Genomic DNA, 23102 nt, shown 5'->3' with positions numbered 1-23102 from the left:
CTTAATACATAAGTAAGCCAGAATAGACGAACATAAGGAGGAAAAGGCAAGGTACATTCAGAAAAGGAAATGCATAAAGGCAAATGTAAACCTCCCTATATCAATGTAACATTAAATGACACCAGACTGAATAAACCAATCAAAATGCATAGTTTGTCACATTAGATAAAAAATGTATGATCCAACTAATATTATCTATAGGAAACATGGTTTATTTAAAAAAAACACAAGCAGTTTGAAAATACAAGGTCAGAAAATATATACCAAGTAAACAACCTTAAAAGAGGCAGAATGGTACATATAGGCTAATTAGACTTTAAAACAAAAAAACATAGAGATTATGATAAAATTATTGCAGTGATGATAAATAACATTGTAGTCATATCATGAGAAAAACAATCACTCCATCAGGATGTTATGACAATTATAAGCATATATGCACCTAAAAACAGAGTCCAAAAATACATGAACCAGAAACTGACACAATTGAGTATGAAATACACAATTCAAAACAATAGTTGGAGATTTCAGTACTTGCAGTAATGGATCGGACAACCACACAGAATGAAACAAGACATAGGAAAATTTTTGGTGCGTTCCACCCAACATCAGTAGAATATATTCTTCTCAAGTGCACATGGGACATTCTTCAGGACAGAACATATTGTAGCTCATAAAACATGTCTCAATAAATTTGAAAGGACCAACAATACAAAGCATGTTCTCTGACTGCAGTAGAATTACATTAGAAATCAATAAAAGGAGACAATTTGGAAAATTCACAAATATGTGGAAATAAAACAACACACTCCTCAATAATCAGTGTATTTAAGAAGAAATCAAAAGAGAAATTAGGAAATATTTTGAGATAAAGGAAAGAAGAACATAACATACTAAAACTTATGGAATGTGGCTAATGCAATGCTCCAAGGGAACTTATAGCTGTAACTGTCTGTATCAAAAAAGAAGAAAAATCTAAAATCACTATGGTCAGTTGATTTCCACAAAGGTGCCACACCAGCTCAATGGGGGAAAGAATAATCTCTTTAACAAGCGGTGCTGCAACAACTGATACCCCCACGCAAAAGAATGAATTTAGACTCCTATCTCACATAATATAGAAAAGGTAAGTTAAAATTGATCCAAGACCTAAATGTAAAAGTCAAGATCATAAAGCTCTTAGAAGAAAAAGGAGTAAAAGTCAGCATAATTGCATATTTCTTCTCTTTTCTTAACTGACTTAAAGTGACTTTTGGTCAGGCAAAACCGTAGATACAACACCAAAAGCACAAGTGACAAAAAATAAAATCTCTTGTACCACAAATGCCATAAATAAAATGAAAATACAAGACATGATACAGGAGAGAATTCCCAAATCATATATCTAATAAGGGACTTGTATACAGAATATAAAGGGAGCTCTTACAACTCAGTAATACAAAGATAATAACTCGATTTTAAATAGGGGCAAAGGATCTGAATAGACATTTCTGAGAAAATACACAAATGGACAATAAGCACATGGGAAGATATCAACATCATTAGCCATTGGGGAAATGCACATCAAAACCACAATGAGATAGCTTATGCCCTCTAGGAGAGTTATAATTGAAAAAGGTAAGAATCACTGACAAGGATGTGGAAAATTGGAACTTGCGTGCCATGTGCATGGAAATTTATTCCCACGGCTCAGCCGTTTTGGAAAACAGTCTGGCAGTTCCTTCAACTGTTAAACACAGTTACCCTGTGACCCAGCAGTTCCACTCCCAGGCATAAGCTCAAGAGAAATGAAAGCCTTTGTCCAACAAAAACTTGTATGTGAATGTTCATAACAGCATTATTCACAACCATTAAAAGATGGAAACAGCCCAAATACCCATTAGCTATAAATGGATTAAATGCTGTGTATCCACACAACGGAATATTATTCAGCCATAAAAAGGATTGAAGCACTGTATACGCTGTAACATGGATCAACTTTGAGAACATTATGCTAAATGAATAAACTAAACGCCAAATGTCACATACTGTATGATTCCAATTACATGCAATGTCCAGAGTAGGTGCGTCCATGATGATTAGAGATGATTAATGGTTGCCCAGGGCTGGGGAGATGGGGGCAGTGGGGGGTGTATGACTGCTAATGGATACAGTGCTGCTTCTGAGGTGATGAAATTGCTCTAAAATTACATAGTGCGATGGATGGACAACTCTGAATTTAGTAAAACACATTGTATACCTTAATGGGTGATTCATATGGTATGTGAATTATGTACCAGTAAAGCTGCTAACAAAATTTTTCAAAAGGACAGGCAGAAGGGTGGTCAGGCTAAATGGCCTCTATATTTCCCTTCTGCCTGTAAAATTCTCAGCACCTAGAAGGCTGCTGGTTCCACATGGTCCTGGGATACCTCTGAGCAGCCATGGGACCCCCAGACCAGACACAGCCACAGGCCAGAGAGAACGCCTGGACCAAATGCTACACGTTGAGTTGGATCTGGCCCATCGCAGGCCTGCCGTGTGATGGTCAGAGATGACAGGCCCCAGCCTCACTCACCAAGCTTGCTGCTGATGAGTTTGTCAGGACCAGCCTGAGTGGACATGGAACAGAGAGTGCTGGAATCCAGCCCAGACCCCTCCCGGATGGGGCTGAGCACCAGGGGCAGTGTATCGGGAGAGTGCGGGCACAGTCCCTGCAGGGAGTGGTCCCCCAGGAGCACTGGAGACTGCAGGCAGCTCTGGTGGCCTTCTTCAGGGCCCAGCCCCCCAGAGGCAGAAGGGGCGGGAGGCAGGAACGATGCCTTGGGTCGGGGGCGCTTTCGCCGCTTTCTGGGCTGGCTGGTCTCCTCTCCATCTCTCTCCTCCTGGTCTCCGTCCTGTCCCTGGAGAAGAGAATTCAAAGCCACAGGGGGGTGACTTGGGGCCACATTTGCACAGCTCAGTCTTCAAGGGGGTGCGAGCACCAGCAAGGGCACTGCCGACAGAGCCAGAGGGAAACGTAACACCCAACACCCCTGTCCGAGCAGGGCTCAGCAAGGGAGCCGAGCATGGCCACCACGCTCGAGCCAGACCCCGGATTCTCGGCCTGGATGGATGATGCCGGAAGCTTCCTCATGTGCCCACCCCCTCAGGGAGAGGCCCTGATACAAAGGGTTTTGGAGATGTATGAGGCCAGTGTCAAGTTGGTAAAAAGACTGGCACTTAGAGATGGGGCCGGAGATGCAGTGCACCAGCATGACAAAATGAAAAATGACCGCAGCTCCGTGAGATGGATAAACGGATCTATGAACCCTGTCGCCCTGCCTGGAGGGGGCTTCTCCAGTTGGGACCCTCCAGTACGGGCTGCAATGGCTGATCCCGTGAACTTACATCTCTTACCCACATCCACACAATCTCCCCTCTTTCTGCCAATCTTACTGCTCCTCATCCCCCAAGTCTCAGCTCTGACCCCCTCCTCCAGGAAGTCCTCCTTGACCTCCTCAGGCAGGGTCTTTGGTGTCCCCTCAGTCCCTCTCCTCCCCCTCCCAGCCCAGCCCAGTCTGAGTCCTCACTGCCTGGCATGGGTTCATCTACTCGCATGGACTGGGAGCCCCAGGAGGCCAGGCTGGGGCCATCCCTGTCACCACGGTGTCCCCAGCACTGCCCCCACAGGGCCGGCCCAGAAGGTGAATGAATGAATGAACATGCAAGCCAAGCTGTTCTGGAGAAAAGAATTTTATGGCGTCTGGTTTGGGCTTTGCCTATGGCTTCCACTGGCAGGTTGTGCAGGAAGCAGTGGGAAGAAAGTGGACCAACCAGCACCCACCTTGGCTGTGTTCCCTGGGGGCCGGCTCACTGGGCCCACAGGCTTCAACACAGGCATCCCCAGAGGAGCTGTGCTCGTGCTGTCTGGGGGCTTCCCGGCTCCTGGGGGGCTCTGTGCCTCCACCTCCGGCCTCAGCGCCTGACTCAGAGGCTTGAAAAACTCTGTGCCCGACACCTAAATACAGAGAAGAGATGGCAGCGTAAGAGGAACCGTAGGCACCCGGCAGAGGGGATGCTCCAGGCTCAAGGGCGGGCCTGCCGCCCGGAGCAGCGCAGCCTGACTCCTGGTCCCTGCCCAGGCTTCCCCGGGAGGACGCCTCCATCCTGAGACAATGACACCCAGCTACTGACTCCCTGCCCCAAAGCCTGTGAGTGCCCTGCGAGCACAGAAACTACTGTGCGCGCCCCTTCACCTGCTGGTCCTGGTTCGCTCGAGGTGACAGCCACTGGTTGTTGGGAAAACACATATGGCTGGTCAGCCCTTCCTCTGTATAAAACATCTGGCTGCAGTTCTTGCAGACATACGTGATCCTCGGCTCTGCCCAGTCTGCAGGGCCTCCATTTTGCTGGTTACTGTGGAGAGACACGGCAGGAGGGAAGAATGGGAGAAGGGGACTCCACCCTTGTATATTTTGTTTTTTTCTTTTTTTGCTTTCCAGTCTGATCCACTGACAGCTCTCGATGAATCCCCAGAAATGGAGACGATACCCCCTTCCTTGGTAGCCTGGCGGGCACCTCTTCAGGGCTGAAGCATCCAGAGCTCACTCGCCCAAGGCCAGCACATAAAAGCCCCCAGAGGACTCCCGAGGGGTTGAGCCCCCAGGCCCGGCAGGGAACGGCTTCTGAACTTACCATCTGCCTGCCATGCTCTCCTCCTTCACTGGATCGGGGAGCCGGTAGGTATTTCCACTCTGAGGATGAAAATACATCTGAGCTGACATATCAAAAATGGGGCAAATGCAAGGACTAAAACTACAAGGTGCTGAGAAGTAACACAGGGGTGGCTCCGTGACCTTGGATTAGGGAATGCTTTCTTGGATGACACAGAAAGAGAACAAACTGGTCTTATCAAAACTTAAATCTTCTCTGCATCAAGGGACACCATTAGGAAAGTAAGAACCCACAGAATGGGAGAAAGTCATTACTTTCTGGGAAGGGTGACCTGTTCAGGGCAGTGTCAGGCCTGTCCCCAGACACGGAGTCCGCGTCTAAGCCCGGGTCACAGGGACCCAACACCGACAGGGTGTGTCGGGCTCATCTGGGAGGCGATGAGAACGACCTAGGAACTCGCCCCCTCTCCCCCAGGCCCCTGCACAGACGTTGGTGACCAGACTCCTACATACAGTTGGTTGTGGCGCTTCAAGGCCTTGCTGCAGATTCCTCAAGCATGTTTCCATTCCTGGCTGTGCGTCAGGTAGTGCTTGCTCCGGGAGCTGGCGCTGCTCAACAACTTCCCGGGAGGCTGCAGTCCAGAAGCGGGCTCTCAGGCGAAGTGGGGTTCTGCTTTCCGTTCCTCGGGCTCCCGGAGGTGGCCCTGCCTCCTTCGTCAGCCTCTCTAGGCACCTGAAGCTTGCCCAGCCTCAGGTCTAAACAAACAGAAGGAGAAAGCCCAGGTTAGAGACACCTGGGGACATGGAAGAGCTGGGCTGAAGCACTCCCCGCCTCTTAGAACCGCAGGAGGCTTGGGAAGGGAGGCCCAGGAGCCCTTTCTGCACCTCCAGCACCTTAACTCGCAGAGAAAACAAGGCTTAGACTGAAGATTGGGGAGAGAAAGGACCCTGGTCTGGCCACGCTGCCAGACAGTGTCCAGTCAGTGGCCCAACTGTGGTCAGTTGTGGCCTGGAAGGATTCTAAGAACCAGGTTGCCGTGGCGGCCGGGGCCTTATGACATCATGGCTCTCTCACAAGGGCAAACCGGAAATATGTAATCCAAAACTTACAGAAGGATAAATCCTTTCTCCCAGCCACTTTTACCTTAGGTGGTTTTTTTTTTTTCATTTTTTAATTATTTTTTACCTTTGGGTTTTTGAAGGAAATAATGTAGACTTATATGAGGAGTTAACTGCAAGGGAATTACCCGCAGCATTGCCTTTTCTGTTAGAAACAACCTGCTATCTGAGCAGAGAGCATGTAGGTGACACTGTTATGGTTTAAATGGTCTAGGACATAAGCATTTAAGGTAAAACTGTGGAAAACTATCTGATGACCTGAAAGGATATTCATGCCTTAATACTGAGAAAAGAACAGCCTGTTACAAAACAAAATTATCCTAGTTTTTAAAAAAGAAAAATGAATTTTAGTAGAGAACAGAGAGAACAGAATAGACTGATGGGATTATGGGCCAATTTTATTTTCTTCTTCTGTACTGGAATATGTTTCCATGCTTTCTGTGTCCCTTGGTAAAGTGATAAAAGGTATTTTAACAAGTCGTGTCACCTGAGGACCAGCGGAAGGGACTGGGGGTGTGCAGATGGCAGAGGGGAGGTCTTCAAATATCCCGAGGGCCAGCTTGTGAAGGAAGGAGCAGATTGCTTCTGTCTTGCAGAGGAATGGCTGTCTGCAGAAGATCCTATCTGGGACAGAGACAGCTTGGGGACCAGGAAGCAAGGGAAACTGACCTCAAATCTCCAGAACCTAAGGCCCTGGGTGCCAGGACTCTTCAGGCTCCCTGCTGGGCTCACACTCAGCAACTGTCCCCGGTATGCATGAATCATGGGAGATTTTCTACCCGTCAGATTGGTCTTCCAGGTGGAGCACACTGCCTCATGAGAGGGCAAGTTCAGAAATCACCATTTATCTGGGACTCTGCAGAAGTTGGGGCCAAGAATCCAAAACGCCAGGTTGTGGGGAGCGGAGAGGGCTCAGCTTTCGGAGCCAGAGTGCTCAGCCTCTGAGCCTGAGACCCAGCGGAGAGACCCAGCAGGAAGGAGCCTGGGCAAGGCTCATGTTCCTCAAGCAATTGTAGGTTAATGATACCAAAATAAAAAGAAAGTGGAGCAACAGAACCCAAGAATGGACTAACCCTCAGCCCCCAGGTCCTCCCTTTCCCTGCTGCTAGTTCCGCTCGCCCCTACCCCTCCCTGCAGGAGCAACTTCTCGGGGTGGGGGTGAGGGGGGTTGCCCTGCTGACCGGAGGGCGCCTGACCAATTCTGTACCAGAAAAGGAGCTGTGGAGAGAATTACCATTTCTCGTCCACCCCATGCCCTGACCAGCAGTCCAATTACAGACTGCTGGCTGTGCTGTGCTAATTATCACACTGGTGTGCAAACAGGCCCTTATATGCATCCAGGTGGGGATTCTAGTTGAAGACTCCCATTTACCCAACACCCCCCCATCACATTGTTGGGGGAGCATTGTGTATATCCTCTGTCCTTGTCCCCGCCGCGACAAAGAATTGAAGGGCAGAGACAGTGAAGCAGAGTAAAAGTTTTATTTAAAGTAAGTTAAAGAGAGAAGAAGTGCAGCAGGCAACCTCAGCAAAGACAGGCGACCTGTAAGGTTTGGAGAGAGGAAGTTTAAGTTTAAAGGTTAGGCACTTAGCAAGTGCAGACGACCTCAGAGAGAGGACCGCCCTGAAAGGTTTGGGTTTCCCCCTTTTAAGGATTCTTTAGGAATGTGACTAAGGGCTCGGGATGCAGATTAAGTGGTCTTTGAATACTTAGAATTAATTTAACACAAGGAAGTTCCTGCTGTGATTTCTCCCTGGAATAACGGCCTCTGGGTTTGGGAGCAGATCAAACAGCTTCCTTCCCAGCCCCCAAGGTGGGATGAGCTGCTCTCTGTTTGCTACAAAGTAAGTTAAGAATCCTACATTTTTAACTTCCTGGGTATTAAAATACAGTCTTTAAGATGGAATCTTTCCTGCCTTCTACTATGTTGTTTAAGGCTGGGCCTGCATGCTAAATTTGTTGCCTAGGTTACAGAACTACTTAATTAGGGAAGGAAGGAGAAAAAAACAGCATAGAGGTAAAGGTAAAGATAAAGTAAACTGGGCCTGGAAAAACCTGGACTGGATCACTGACCGAAGAACAAAGCGGCCCTGGGAAGTCTTGGAGTGTTGAGGGTTTATTTTACACAGGCTGGCTCAGAGGGGAGTTGGCTCCCGAGGTCTGAGCCGCGAACAAAGGCACGGGGAGGAATACAAAACTTTCTGCTCTCCTATCTGCAACATTTCTACGTGCACGGCAAACGAGCCAGCAAGGGGGAGTAACTGCCTGGCAGAGCCGGGTTGGGGGAAGTTAAGGGACTTTGTTGTCTTTGCGAAGAAGAGCAGCAGGAGGGAGCCACCTGGGCCAGACCGCTGTCCTTGCAAGGCGTTCCCTGTCAGTTACACTGCTCTGATTGCAAACATCCTGCCTTGCTTTTTCCGGAGGCCCTCCCCCTACTCTGCATCAGCACATGCCTCCGCCCTCCTCGCCAGGTCTCCTCCCTGGGAAAGTCTTTTTGAACACAGCGGAGGGTTGAGCTCTGAATCCAGGATGAATGGAGAAGTACAAGGGCGGTTACTGGGGTGTCAGTGTGAAGAACCCCATTTCCCCCAGGTAGACTTTTCGTTTCATATTCTAGTTTGCATGTCCATCACATTGAATTCCAGGATTTGATTTCATCGCTTAAATTGATTTTAATTGCAGGGGGTTTCTGGATCCAACCACAGCCCCAAAGGCCACCCGACCCCCCCACGCCCCAAGGTCCTGGTTCCCGGATTCTCAGTTGCTTCAGCCTCACTGGCATAACTTGGGTACATCCCGCTGGAAAAAGCTTTTCACTTGAACTGTTTTCACTGTGAGGGAGAAACCATCTCTCCCAGCGTCAGTGGTCCTCACGACTCTGTAACATTTTATCTTGAACTGTCAGAAACTTAGAGATACGGAGGATCCAGCCCTTGACGAAAAATGAAAATAGTCTAGTGAACAAGGGACCTGCCAGCAGGGGGCGGGGCTGACCCGCCCGCCGTCATGCGCAGTCCGGACCCGCGCACGCCCCGCCCCCAGGCCGCCCGCCTCTTCCTGCCTCGCGCAGGTCCCCGCAGACCCCGGAAGCGCCCAGCGCGAGGCGGCAGAGGCCCCGAGGAGCGTGAGTCCCGCCGCTTTCCGTCCCCCACACCGGGTCCGGGGTCTCTTCGGACTGTTCCCCGCCCACTACCGTGGTAACTCCGACGTCGTTGCGGGCGCCCGCGCGTACCCCTCGCGGTTCACAGTTCCCGTGAGGCCGAGCCCCGCCCCTGGCCTCGCTTCCACGCGCCTTTTCTGTCGTTTTCCTGCCTGAATCCCTTCCCTGGCGTCTCAGGCCTTCCGCACCTGGTGACCCTCCACCACGGGCTGTGCGGCCCCCGAAGCGCAGCGCCGGCCGCCCAGCTCCAGGAGGAGGTCCACCGCGCCCACCGGTCCACTGCTGGCCGCCCGCCGCCCCTAACCGCCTCCCCGCGGCCTCGTGCCGGGCCCTCTGCCCCCCAGGCCGCCCTTGCGAGGCGCCTCCTCCTCGGACCGCGGTGCGGGAGGTGAGACGGGACGCCTGGGGCGCCCGGGCTCGAGCCCCGCATTCCGCCGACGGGTGAACGTGCTCTCCCGGGAGGCCGCGCCCGGTGCCGCCGCGCCCATGGGCTCGCGGGCGACGGCGCTGGGGAGAGGTCGGGCCGGAGCGGCGGGGACAGAAGCGGGACGAGTGCGGAGGCCGGGAGGCTGCGGGAGAGCAGGCGCGCGGAGAGGACGGGCGAGCCCGGGAAGGAGCAGGCGGCGGAGCCGGGAGGCTTAGAAGCCAGCGGGGCCTCCGGGTGGAGGTGAGCCCCCGGGGAGGGAGGCCCTTGGGAGGCGGCGGGGAGGCGCTCGTGGGGAGTCCGGGGTGGGTGCGGGCTGGGAGCCGTGGCCGCAGGGCGGCGTGGTGCAGGGCCCGAGAGGACCGGGGCGGCCCGGAGGGCGGAGGAGGGAAGCAGAGCCGCCGGGGGTGCTGGAGAGGGGACGGGGGGCGCGTGACCGGGCGGGAGGGCAGGGGAGTGACTGCGCAGGAGAGTGAAAGAGGGCGGCCGGAGGGCGGGCGGGAATGCGGGGAGAGTGGGGACCGTGAGGAAGGCCGGGGAGAAGGGGCAGCAGGAGGGGGACCAGTTGCAGTGGGCGGAGCAGGGGTGAGAGAAGGCAGAGAACGGAGAGACGGCAGGAAAGGGGAGGGCACCTGAAAGAGCAGCAACCCAGCGGAAAAACACAAAATCAAAGAGAAAAAGAAATAGGTGGATATACAAAATGAGAGATGGAAACAACATAAGAGTGGCAGGGGTGGAGGCTCTGGATCCTGGTGATTGCTCAGTGATTAAGTTGTGATACATTGGTAGCTTTAAAAATACATCTAAAATTCGTTTCAGTGGTAGAGATAACACTGAGAATTGCAAAACTTACAATAGGCTTGGGCAATTTATATTGTATGTCAGAAAATAGCTTACATTTGCAACTTCTTTTAGCCTGAGGGCAGTGACCCGACTTCGTCAGTGGTGGGTCACCCCCTTCCGTTTACCTGGTGTGGGTTAGAAGAGGTTGGGCAAGACAAGTGTGGACGAAACGACTGTCACTATACGGTGCTCTTTTTAAGGGTACAGTAAAATGACTGCTTTGTTTTTTAGTTTCTTTGTAATGGAATTTTATATATGTACATATATATATAGGCACAACATTTAATTCATAATTTTGTAGTTTGAGATACATTTTAGTTCTTTCATTTTCTACTTACTTATGACTCCCAAATAAGTTTTGGTGGCCTTTAATGAACTCATGTCATTCTTGTATCAGGATGATACATTCTAACATTTACTTTTGACATCAAAATGACTTAGACTTGAAAAACTTAGACATCATTTCCTTTTTCAACTTGTTTGTGGTGTAAGTCAGGCCTGCAGGCTTTGTCCCCTGTATCTTCTGTCTTGGACGTGTTCTTTGGTGACCAGTTAATAATTTTAGACTGTTTGATTGGGTAGTTGGTAGGGATGTCAGTGATGTTTTAAGAGTCAAAGACTAATTTAACCAGTTTTGTAGTACTCAGTTTTCTTCCCTTTTATGTGATTTATTAACATAGTGAGCTGTGACCTCAGAAGTAGTTGTTTCCCTCTGGCCTCTCGTCTTTTTTCTGCAGTGTTGAAGATGTGCCGATTGACTTGAAAGCTCTGTGCAAGAGCCCAACTATGTCTGGTGCAGCAATATTCTCAAAACAAAACCACACCCATCTATAAAGCTGAAATGCAAAGGAAATATCTTCAGAACTTATTTCTACAACTTACTCGTTCAGTGTTGTGCACACCTGCAGTCACTTTTTCACAATTCTGCATTTTAAAAACATTTCACAATAACTTTCTGGAAAGGAATTAAGTATTGGTATCAGGGTGAGAACCTGGATGTGTAATCCTGACTCGAGGATGTTACTTCAGTCAGCAGCCACAAATGGTAGCATGTGCATCTGAAACACACAAAGGACACACAAACACAGGTCTTCCATGCACTCTATATTCTCCCATCTTTAAAAGAAAACTTTGACGCACAAACTGCAGCAGTGGGGACCCTGGCTGTCCCCACACCTCTCTTCGGGTCACAGACCCAGCCTTGATCACACCCCATGGAGGCCTGACACCCCTCCCTGCAGCCACCCCCAGCCTCAGGAAAGGAGGTTCAGCGCCCTGGTGCTCACTGCTGCACACAGATGACCTACGTTAAGGCTGGTCTCGTCTCACCTCCTGGAAGGAGAACCTCTGCAGGTGACACTATATAAAGGTTTTCACACTGATAGTAACACGTAACTCCATTTCCAGGAAATAATTGTTAAAATATTTTAAAAATACAGAATTGCAAAAACATAGCTATACGTGTGCAAAATACTGAAAGAGAGTCACTTGTAAGCTCTGAGCAGATTTCTTTTTAATTCACCTTTATTGATGCGTAGGTTTTTGGTGCAGAGTGTGCGAGGGCTTCCCAGGAAGGTGGGATCTGAAGAGATGGTGGAGGAACTCACTGGGTAGCCTAAGGAGGTTTCTGTCCGCAAGTCCCTCCTGAGCAGTGGGCAGCAGGGACCGTCCTTACCACACTGGGAGGTCCCCCCATGTGGTTGTGGCGAAGGAAGGGAATGCGATGACTCTAAGCATTAAACGGCATGTTTTCCACCTTCAGGATTGGCTTCTAAGAAAGACTCACGTTCCCTGAGGCCAGAGTCCGGAAAAAGAGGAGGAGGACGGCAGAGAAGGAGCCGGGAATGGCTGTTCCTCAGGTAAAGTCCCTACCCTTTGGGTGACCTTCTGTCTCTCCCGCCTGAAGGGCCCTTCCTGGGTCTCGCTGACCCTGACTGTGTGACCCCTGGTCACTCCACTCGCCCCTCAGCACCTCTCATCCCCACTTAGGTTCCATGTCAGCTGACCTAGTGACATGGGGCTTGTGCAGCGCTCGCTGGGCATCGTCCTGGGCAGGGCTTCCCACTGTGTGTGGGGGACGGAGCGTTGGGGTGGGTGGGCAGCAGGGACGCCTCCGGGGCTGCACCTGGATGCACCATCAGCTCTCCGTAGCCCGGATGAAAGAGGCTGCAGGGGGAAACCGCGTACTAATGTTCATAAATATGTGGTAAGTTGTGGGAAAGGAGACCAAAGAGGGGCAGTCTTTTCAGCCTGATTTTTAATATATTTGAAGCTGGTCACGTGAGTCACTGGCTCAAAATCTTAATGATTGGGAAACACCATCAGAGATAGAGGGTGTGGGATCCTATCATGCATTTTAAACTATGGCGTCCACCTTTCCAGCACAGATGGCTCCTGGTCGTGTGCGTGGTAATGACCTGGCTGGGACTTCGGGTAGTTCAGCACTTTGCACGGTACTCCGGGCCGGGTGCATCCTGGGCCGCTCCCCGGGCTTGAAGGAAAGCTTCCATTCTCACTGTTCTGTGTGTGCCTTTCCTATAGGGCCCTCGTGTTTACTATTCCTGGTTCCTTCAGTGTTTATCTTCAGAGTTTGTCAAATGTTGTCCACGACTTTTTCCCCATTAACTGAGATGATTGTGTGTTTCTTTTCCCTTCCTTCCTATTAATGGGGCGCATTAACATTGAGTGGTTTTTGTATGTGGAATATTCCTAGCCGTACAGGAATAATTCCACTTGTGGTCTGTACTGGATTTAATGTGCTGTTGAGTTTCATTTGCTCGTATGTTAAGGATTTTTGCATCGATGTTCTTCAGGAATATCGGTCTCTACTTTTCTTCTGTGTCTTTTTCTGGTTTCGGTATCAGAATCATGCGATTCCATAGAAGTGTTTCTGAAGATTTATAGCAGGATTCCTGTTTATTCTTCTGTAAGTATTTGGTAGGCTCCTGGGGAAGCCTTCTGGTCCTGGGTGTGTGTTGGAGGTTTCTGAGGACTGCGTGACTCTCTCGTTGTAACTGTTCACATTTTCTTTATTACTCGGTGATGTGGTCTGTGAGGTTGTATGTTTCTCTGAATGTACCCATATTTTCTAGGATATGTAATTTCTTGCCATATAATTGTTCATAGTACTTTCTTGTAGACCTTTTTCAACATTTCTATGACACCTGTTGCAGCGTCCCCCTTTCATTTCTGATTTACTTGAGGGCTGGTTTTCTCTCCCTTCCTTCCTCCCTCCCTCCCTCCCTCCCTGCCTCCCTCTCTCTCTCTCTCTCTCTCTCTCTCTCTCTCTCTCTCTCTCTCTCTCCTCCCTCTCCCTCCCAGCCTAGAAACATGTTTGTCAATTTCTACATTTTTAGGTAGTTTTCCTATTCCGTTTCATTTCTCCCTGCTCTGATCTTAGTCCTTCTGCTAAATTTTGGTGCAGTTTGTTATTTTTCTGATTTCTTGAGGTATAAAATCCTATTTCTGATCGGAGACCACTCCTTTTCTGTAATGTAAGATTTACCACTGCAGGCATCCTCCTCAGTGCCGCTGTCACTATGTCCCCCCAGGTTCGCTGTGTTGTATTTCCATTTTTATCGTGATAGTTTTAAAAATCCATGTGATTTCTTCTTTGACCCATTTATTGTTTAAATATGAGGTGTATCATTTCCACATGTTGTCGAGTTGTCTGTTTTCCCTCTGCTATCTCTTTCTAGCTTCACTGTGGATAGAGAAGATACATACTATTATTTCAATCTTTGGACATTTCTGGTTTGTTTTGTGTCACAACATGTGGCCTGTCCTGCAGAATGTCCCACGTGTGCTTGCGTAGAAGGTGCCCTGCGGCTGCGGGGCGGTGTCCTTCCCGGCTGTCGGGCCCGTCGGGCTGTGGAGCCATGTGAGTCCTTGGGCTCCTCCTTGCCCGTCTGGCTGGTTGTTCTGTCCGTGTTAACACTGGGGTGTTGGCCCTCATACTGTTTCTGCGATGCTGTCTGTCTCTCCGTCCCCTCCTTCTGTGTTTGCTTCATCGCTGTGAGAGTGCGGGCATGTTCATAATGGCTGCATCTTCCTGGGAATGGTCCCTCTTGCCATTCTACTGTCCTTTGTCTCTTATGACATCTCTCGTCTGGCCTCTTTCCTGTGCCCTGATACAGCTGCTGCTGCTGTCTGGAGCATCCCGGTGGCATCGAGGATCTTTCCCTCTTTCCTTTTGAGCCTCTCCCTGTCCTGAGATTTGTGCGTCTGTAGTTTGCCTGGACAGGGGTGAATGGCAGGAGCCCTGCGCAGTGCCCTTTTCTCCACCATCATTTCAGAAGAAAAGCACCCAGTGTTGTAGAGATCATGGCGTTTGTTGAAATTTCTAGTGTAATAACAGTTTTTTCCCCAATATCCTTTCTTCATGATTTTTCAATTATCCAATAGTTGCTTCTAGTGTTCATTTTTGTGGTCTTTTATTTTTCTTAATGTGCTGTAATGTAATGTATAAAGCTGGTAACTTCCAAAGCTCGAGTCGTTATTAGTGTCGATTTTTTTCCTTGTACTTTGCCTTTTTCCTCCTATTGAATGATGTTGACAAACTAAAAGAAGTACCATTGATTTATTTTCATTGTCCCAAAGATGGTGAAATACATACACATAAAAATGATGAAAAAAAACAATCCAAAAACTTGTCGAGAGACACCTTTTCCCATGGCAGATAATTGGTGTATTTGTAGGTACATGTACAAGTACATAGATGTGTAAGATCATTGTTGTTTTAAAAGACATCTTATGGTAAGCAGTTTATATTTTTAGCAATGGAAATTATGTCTTCAGTATGTTCCTTGGCCTTATACCTATTTCTTCCACTGTCCTGTTAATTATTTAAATGTATTTTTTGCATGTGTATGTGTGCACGTATAATTTCCTTTTCTGCAGTCCCATGTAGTTAACCTTGAAGTTATTTCCAGTGTCCTCGTGGAGGACCCTCTGTCCGGTTACTTTAGTGCTCTGTTACTTAGCTGTTGGATTCTTTCCATTTAATTCTGAAGGTCGACCACCTGAGTTCAGGCGCTTGCTGTGTTGTTTCTTAGCTGTTGGACCAGAGGCCAGTTTCTTACAGTGTCTGTGACACAGTTTTACCTCTGTAACATAAGATGGGCACAGAACTTCCTCAGATGAACTATTATTGCTGATCATATGTTAGTACATGTAAAGCATTGAGTAGCGCCCAGCATGATAGAAGTGTTAAAGCCTTAAGCCACTGCTCTTGCCGTCCTCACAATGTTTAGTTTAGGTTCCTACTTTTCTTTAAATGTCTCTTGCTTTACTTCATCTACATATGGGACATCACTCATGTAGAACATACCTTTACACTCCTATATAGAGCATCCACTGCTTAGTTTGTATTTCTGTGTTCAATGTGTGGTCCACCAGATTGAGAAGTGCACAGATTTAGAGCACATTGTGGCCTCTTATGGGAAAGCGTAAGATATTAATGTTAGAGGCACATAACTTACTCAGAATTCTTATATGCGGATCTGTCAGAACATACAGTTCATCCACATCTCCCCCGACACCTCTGTCTCCTCATTTCATGTGAGGATCTCTCCTCATGCCCCTTCATGAACTGATTTCATTTCAAGGATGGTTGACCTTAAGGGATGTGGCCGTCAGATCTCCCAGGAGGAGTGGGAATGCCTGGATCCTGCTCAGCGGGCCTCGTACCGGGACGTGATGCTGGAGAACTACAGGAACCTGGTGTCCCTGGGTGAGGATGGCGTTCCTGCAGAAGTGGGGATTGGGTATCTCTGCCTTTTCTCTGGTTTGCCCCCAAGGAACCCTCGCAGTGTGCTGCTGAGGCCAAAGCCCCTTAAGTCAGACATGGAGAGCTTCATAATGTGGCGTCTGCCCTTCACTTTATTCCTTTTTCAGATGACACGTCTGACATAAATATGTGTAAAGCCCTGTGCTGTGCTTTCTTTCCAGTAGCCGCTTTCCTGTTTGCTACCTCTCTGCTTTCCATTCAGTAGTTCCAGGAGACACCAGATACCTCACTGTTCCTGTGCATTTAGGAGGCAGGTGGTTGGAGGGGTTTGTGCAATAGGTTTCTAGACCTGTCTGAAATGTCCTTTCTCTACTCACCTGAACCTGGAGCTAGGATTCTAAAAATGCCACAGCATGTCCCATTCCTTTCCTCATAAACTGATTCATGCTGTGGCAAAGTCCATGGAAGGTGTGAACTTGGAAAATCAGGAAATTATGTGCTTTCGAAAAGGCAGAGGATAGGTATTCCTGTTGGACGAGGGAGAAGCAGAGAAGAGGGACGCATTTATGGCCCCCAGGCAGGTCCGAACCCCAGCATGGAAAAGTCTGTGAGGTTTAAGGCTAGAGAACAATCCTTTTTACTTCGTGCTCTGCCTCCAGACCTGCTGGACAGCAGACCTACTTCCGGACCCAGTGTGTCTGGGGTTCTGCCGCACCCTGGGTTCTCCTGGGCTGGGGATGAAAGCCCACAGTTCTTCGGGGAGGCATCTGGCGTGTTGAGTGTGAGGCAGTGCCCTGCACTTTGAAACTGGCCAGGAAGCCCTGATGGCCGCTGACTTGCCTTTCGGGTCATTCTTTGTGCTGACGAAGAGAGCAAGTTTGCAGGCAAGTATCTCAGTGGTCCCGTCTTGTAAAGTTCAGTCTTTCTTTTCTCCTTTCCCTTCAGTTCAAACTGACAGTTTTCCTTTTGGTGTAGTTTATTGAGGCCTGTAGTTCAAACCCCTAGTAACCAAACAGTACTTTGGCCACCGCCTTAGTGTTCTCCTGCACATGCTTCCTCATGTTTTTGCAATACGTTAGGCTGAGAATTTCCAAATCTTGATGTTGCTCTCTGCTTCATAACTATCTTCAAGTTATTTCTCTCATCACATTTAAGCACTAGCAGTTGGAGAAACCAACCTCTACTAAAACCCTTGGCTTAGAAGTCTCCTCAGCTAAATATGCCCTTTCATTGCTTATAATTTCTGTCTTTTGCTGAACTCTAGAACATGAACATGAGTCAGCTGGGTTCTTTGCCGCTATATAGCAAGGCTTGCCTTTTCTGCACTATACAATGAAATACTTCTCATTTCCTTCTGTGAGTGCATCAGAATGGACTTTACCGTATTACCACCATTTGATACACGATTAGATACATTCTCTCTAAGAAGAGGGCTGCTTTCTCCACACCTCTCCTCTCTGAGCCATCTCCTGAATCACTTTGACTTTGCCTTCATAGGCCTCACCGTAAAGCATGCACCTCCAAACGTCCAGTCTTGGCCGATGACCCCGTTTAAAGCCGCTTGCACATTTTCAGTATTTCTTAGAGCAGCACCCCCTCCTCGGTACCAATTTCTGTCTTAGTTCATAATGTTACAGCAAAATACCAAAAACTGGGTGGCTTAGGACATTTGTCACATTTGTTTCTCACCATTCTGGGATGGGAAATCCAAGATAGGGTGCCAGCAGGATGAGAGGAGGATCCACCTCCTGATTGGGGCTGCTGACTCCTTGTGTCTTCTCGGGGGACAGAGAGAGAGAGGGGGGAGAGAGAGAGAGAGACAGGGCTGGTGCTCCTCCCCCTCGCTGTGATGGCACTGCTGCCATCTGTGGGGACTCCATCCTCACGCCTCCTTACCTCCCAGATGGCCCACCTCCAGACTGGACGATTGATCACAGCATGTGAATTTAGGGGGATCCACAGGTACTTCCTTAATTGCATATGCAAATTCCACTTTTAGTTTTCAAGGAACTGCTCTACTGCTTCCCATTGCAGCTGCATTTTACTTCTCTTTCCAGGTTAAAGAAGAATTCCTAGTTTTTGACATCCTCCTCAGTATTTCTTTCCTGTTTTTTTTTTTTTAATAGTAACCATCCTCATACGTGTGAAATGAGAGATTTCTCTGTGGCTATAGCACTTACATTTCTCTACTGGCTAGTGATACTGAACGTCCTTTCCTATGCCATCTGTAAGTCCTGTGTAGAGAAATGTCTATAGGTCCTTTGTCTTTTAATTAGAATCATTGGGGGTTCGTTTTGATTGAGTTGTAGGAGTCTGTGGTATTGTGATTTATAATCGGAAATATGTATTCGGTACCCATCACCTTTTCTGCTCAAAACTCCAAACTCCTAAAACCCGTGTTACTTCCTGAATGATAACAGCAGTGGGAACATCTCTTGTTAATATATTTGTTCTCTTGTCCTCAGTTGCTAAAATTCTTTCAGTCATGAAGGTGAAATGGGTGTCTTAGTCATAACAAGTCCCTTTCAGACACATGTGAGTTTGGTAATGAGGTGCATTTTTGGAAATCTCCTAAGGATGGTGGGCTGCTTGCCAGGGAAGCCAACCCTATGGGTACAGGGATCTTCTGGTCCCACCCCCTGACTTCCCGGGAAGAGAGAGAGAGAGGCTGGACATTGAGTCCAGTCAACAATGGCCCATGATTTAATTAGTTGTGCCTATGTACTGAAGCCTCCATAAAAACCCAAACAGACCCTTTGGAGAGATTGTGCATCGATCAGCACCTGGAGGTCGGGGAGCGGGGTGTGCGGGGAGAGGTCGCAGATGCCTCACAGCCTTTGCCCCTCTTGTGCCCTATGTGTCTCTTTCATCTGGCCTTTCTGGACTTCCCTGAGGGACTGGTAATTGAGTAAGTAAAACGTTTCTGTGAATTCTAAGAAATAATTGAACCAAAGGAAGAGGTTCATTTCAACCTCTACTATACAGCTGTTTGGTCAGAAGTCCAGGAGTGACACTTAGATATGATTGGAATTTGAAGGTGGCCTGGGTCAGGGGCAGCTGTTTACGACTAAGCCTTTGCTTAACTTACTGACACTGTCTCCAGGTAGTGTCCAAATTGAGTTGAATTGCCAGAATTGAGTTGAATTGTAGGGTACCCAGGTGGGGTCGGAGCCCTGCTTGTTGGTGTGGGAATCCCCCGCCCATGGTGGAGAGACCAGACCGTTTCAGGATTCTTTATTTATTCTCAATATTCCCCTGCACATGATTTGTAAAATTTTTCTCCCATCCCATATATTACCCTTATTTAACTCTATTGATTGTGTCCTTTTATGTGCTACACTTTCTGATTTTGATGTAGTTCCACTTACCGTGGTTTTCCTTTGTTGGCTGTGCTTTGTGTATTTGACAAATTTTTGCTGAGTCTAATATGAAGCTTTTCCCATTTTCTTCAGGAATTTTATATTTTTAGCTCTTCAGTCTAGGAAGTTGATAACATTTTGAGTTAATTTTTGTATATGGTGTGAGGTAATACTATAACTTCATTCTTTTTTATGTGGATATACAGTGTTCACAGCACCTTTGTGAAATAGCCTGTTTTTCCCCCTTTGAGTGCCCTTCACCACCTTGGGGGACATCGATTTACCACGCGTACAAGAGTGTGTTTCTAATGTGTCTGTTCTGTTCCACTGGTCTCTGTATCTTGTCTTTATACTAGTACCATGTTGTTTTGGTACAGCTTTTTAATATGTTTGGAACTAAGGAAGTATGAGAACTCCAACTTTGTTGTTTTCAAGGTTGTGTTTGCTATTCAGCGGCCCTTGAAATTTCATACAAATCAAGATGGATGGATAGATTTCTTCAAAAGGCGCTGTTGGGATTTTGCAGGGATTGCACTATATCTGTCAGTTTTTTAGGTAGTGTGACGTCTAGACAATTTTGAGTCTTCCATCCGTGAACTTGGGATGTATTTGCGTATTTTTGTCTCTAATTGCTTTCAGTCATCTTTTCAGTTTATAGTGTACAGTCTACATCTTTTCAGTTTATAGGCTAAGGTTATGCCAAACTGTTTTATCCTTTTCACTGCTATTGGAAATGGAATTATTTCTTCATTTCCTTTTGGATATATAGAAACAATTTATTTTTCCGTGTTCATATCTTGATTATTTTTTAACTCATCCAATACTTTCTGCAGGTTTTTTTTTTTTGCTGTTGAATCTTCAGGGCTTTTTCTGTTTCCAGTCATATCAGCTGTGAACAGAGATAATTTGCTTCTCCTCTTTCTAGTTGGTTATCTTTTGTTTCTTTATCTTGATTATTTCTTCTGGCTAGGACTTGTGGTACCATTTTCTAGAAATAGGGCATGCAGCATAGGCTTGTTCCTGATGTTAGAGAGGAGTTTTCACTCTGTCATCATTTACTATGATGTTAGCTGCAAGCTCTTTATATGTGGCTTATTATGTCAAGGTTTTTTAAAATTTTTTCTGTTCTTAGTTGACTGTGGGTTTTCATCAAAAGGATTATCTGTTGATGTATTCATGAATTTAAATGAATGACCATGAGGGTGTTTTACTAATTCTGTTAATAGGGAGGGAGCATTACGTGGAATGATTGTCATATGTTGAACCATCTTTGCTTGCCAGGAATATATACCCTCTGGTCATGCTGTACAGTCCTTTTTATGTGCAGTTAAAGATTGTTTACAGTTGTTTTGTTGTTGATTTTTACATCATCCATCAGACATAGTTGAGTATTCTCTTGGGTTTTCTCATTAATCTTGCTATGGGTTTCTCAATTTTGTCAGTCTTTTCAGGGTACCAGCACTTGATTTGCTGCCAACTGTTATGAACTTTCATACATTTTTTTGTCTCACTGTTTTGGGGGTAGTCATTTGAGAGCTGCAGCTTTTGGACTAGTTTTATGTAGATTCCTAAATAATTTTTTCTGTGTATATTATTGTTAATTTAGGGTCTCCATGGGTAGTGAGTGCCTGGGGTTTACTGCTCTCCTTTCCTGATGGCCGCATCTTTTTTATTAAAGAGATTGTGTGAAGAGACTGAGGGATATGAGTTTAAGTTTTTACAGAAGCCCAGCAAAAAGGACACTATGTTTTTAACAAAAAATAAGGGATCTACCCCTATCACATTTATATGTGAAATTTAAGCTTCTTTTTAAAAACTAAATTGTGTAATTCGTGCTGAAGTGGGATTCCTTTTTGAACTCATTTGGTTGCATCCTTGAAATGCTCTGACTTGTAAAAAAACCTCATACTAGCTTTGCTTCCCAAATAAACTCTGCCCACCAAGCCAGGAATGAACATTCAGAACCCATCTCCCTACTTCGTTTTACTGGTTGCAAGATTATATTGTCTATGAATGTGTGTGTGTAGAATAAACTCATCCATCATTTTTGATGGGTATTTCTTGGTTTTTCTTCCCCAGTCCTGCTGAAAACATTGTCCATATCTCCTGGAATATCTCTAAATCTATATGTTTCTCCTGAATATATTCTTAGAAGTGGAGCTCATGGGATATTAATCTTAAAAAATTTTTATAGCAAACGTTGCAATAGACAAAATCTTCCTCTATGCAGCATCACATATTGTCCCTTTTAAATCTCTTCCATTTTTTCCCCATGCTTATAATTCCAAAAGTCAGAAACGGCATATATTGTGCTACTTTTTAAAACAGTTCTTTTCTAAAAAGAATGGTATTTTAGTTGCCCTTGTGTAATTACATTTGTACAGATGTGCAAGCAGAAGCTCTGCTCCCACATGTCCCTTGTCCCTCTGCTCCTCTCCTGCCCTGCCCCAGTGCAGCCCTTTCCCCACGTGGGAGCTTGATCGGGATGAAATACACTGTCGCTTCCTAACACATTAAGTTTCTACTCCCGAGTTCCCAGTTTCCACAGCACTTCTTTTACCCTCTCTCCTCGACAGCGCAGTAAACACACTCTAAAAATGTCTCCCCCTTTAAAAATTTTTTTATTAAGGTATTATTGATATACACTCGTAAGAAGATTTCACATGAAAAAAAAACATGGTTACTACATTTACCCATATTATCAGGTCCCCCCCATACCCCAATGCAGTCACTGTCCATCAGTGCAGTAAGACGCCACAGATTCACTATTTCCCTTCTCTGTGCTACACTGTTTTCCCTGTGATCCCTCGCACCACGTGCACTAAACATAATACCCCTCAATCCCCACCTGCCCTCCCCCACCCCTCCCCTTTGGTAACCACTAGTCCCTTCTTGGAGTCTTGAGTCTTGCTGCTATTTTGTTCCCTCAATTTTCCTTTGTTGTGATACTCCACAAATAAGGGAAATCATTTGGCACTTGTCTTTCTCTGCCTGAAAAATGCCCCCTTTTAATCCACTGAACAACTTTCTCAAGACATGATGTAATTGGGTATGCACAGGGGTGATGTCTCAGAAACCCTTCATAGGAGGGATGGCTGAGTAATTGTTACTGACTCAGTTCAACTCTTGTATTTCTTCCCTTCAAGTATTTCTTTCTAAACTGGTGGTATTTGTTGTAATCTTTTGTAACCTGTACTGCCTGGGTGGGCAGTCATTTTTTTGTTTTTTAGACTTTTTTTTAAGGTATTGATATACACCCTTATGAAGGTTTCACAGGAAAAAATGTGGTTACTACATTAACCCTTATTATCAAGTCCCCCCCATACCCCAAGGCAGTCACTGTCCATCAGTGTAGTAAGATGCCATAGAGTCACTATTTGCATTCTCTGTGCTACGCTGTTTTCCCTGTGATCCCCCAAACCATGTGTACTAAACATAATGCCCCTCAATCCCCTTCTCCTTTCCTCCCCACCTGCCCTCCCACACCCCTCCCCTTTGGTAACCACTAGTCCCTTCTTGGAGTCTGTGAGTCTGCTGCTATTTTTGTTCCTTCAGTTTTGCGTTGTTCTTATACTCCACAAATGAGGGAAGTCATTTGGTATTTGTCTTTGTCTGCTTGACTTATTTCACTGAGCATAATACCCTCCAGCTCCATCCATGTTGCTGCAAATGGTAGGATTTGTTTCTTTCCTATGGCCGAATAGTATTCCATTGTGTATATGTACCACATTTTCTTTATCCATTCATCTACTGATGGACACTTAGGTTGCTTCCATATCTTGGCCATTGTTAATAGTGCTGCGATAAACATAGGGGTGCATATGTCTTCTTGAA

The 23102-nt window shown here is 46.9% G+C and overlaps 1 protein-coding gene across 6 annotated transcripts in view; it reads left to right on the top strand.

Moving 5' to 3' along the window:
• The first annotated feature begins 8731 nt into the window (after window positions 1-8731).
• The window catches only part of LOC130680909 (zinc finger protein 558-like), a 28638-nt gene continuing 14267 nt past the window's right edge, over window positions 8732-23102 (top strand). For 2 of the 6 annotated variants that reach the window (XM_057492699.1, XM_057492702.1), the window contains exons 1-3: window positions 8732-8878; window positions 11944-12040; window positions 15788-15912. In XM_057492699.1, coding sequence (XP_057348682.1) covers window positions 8761-8878; window positions 11944-12040; window positions 15788-15912 — 340 coding nt within the window. In that variant the 5' untranslated portion in view covers window positions 8732-8760. Of the gene's footprint in view, window positions 9582-11943; window positions 12041-15787; window positions 15947-16568; window positions 16928-23102 lie in introns of those variants that run through there. The other 4 variants (XM_057492701.1, XM_057492700.1, XM_057492703.1 and 1 more) reach the window with 4 other exon arrangements.

This window comes from Manis pentadactyla, chromosome 15 (genome assembly GCF_030020395.1).
Source record: "Manis pentadactyla isolate mManPen7 chromosome 15, mManPen7.hap1, whole genome shotgun sequence".
NCBI lineage: Eukaryota > Metazoa > Chordata > Mammalia > Pholidota > Manidae > Manis > Manis pentadactyla.
This window is presented reverse-complemented; position numbering and strand designations above follow the sequence as displayed.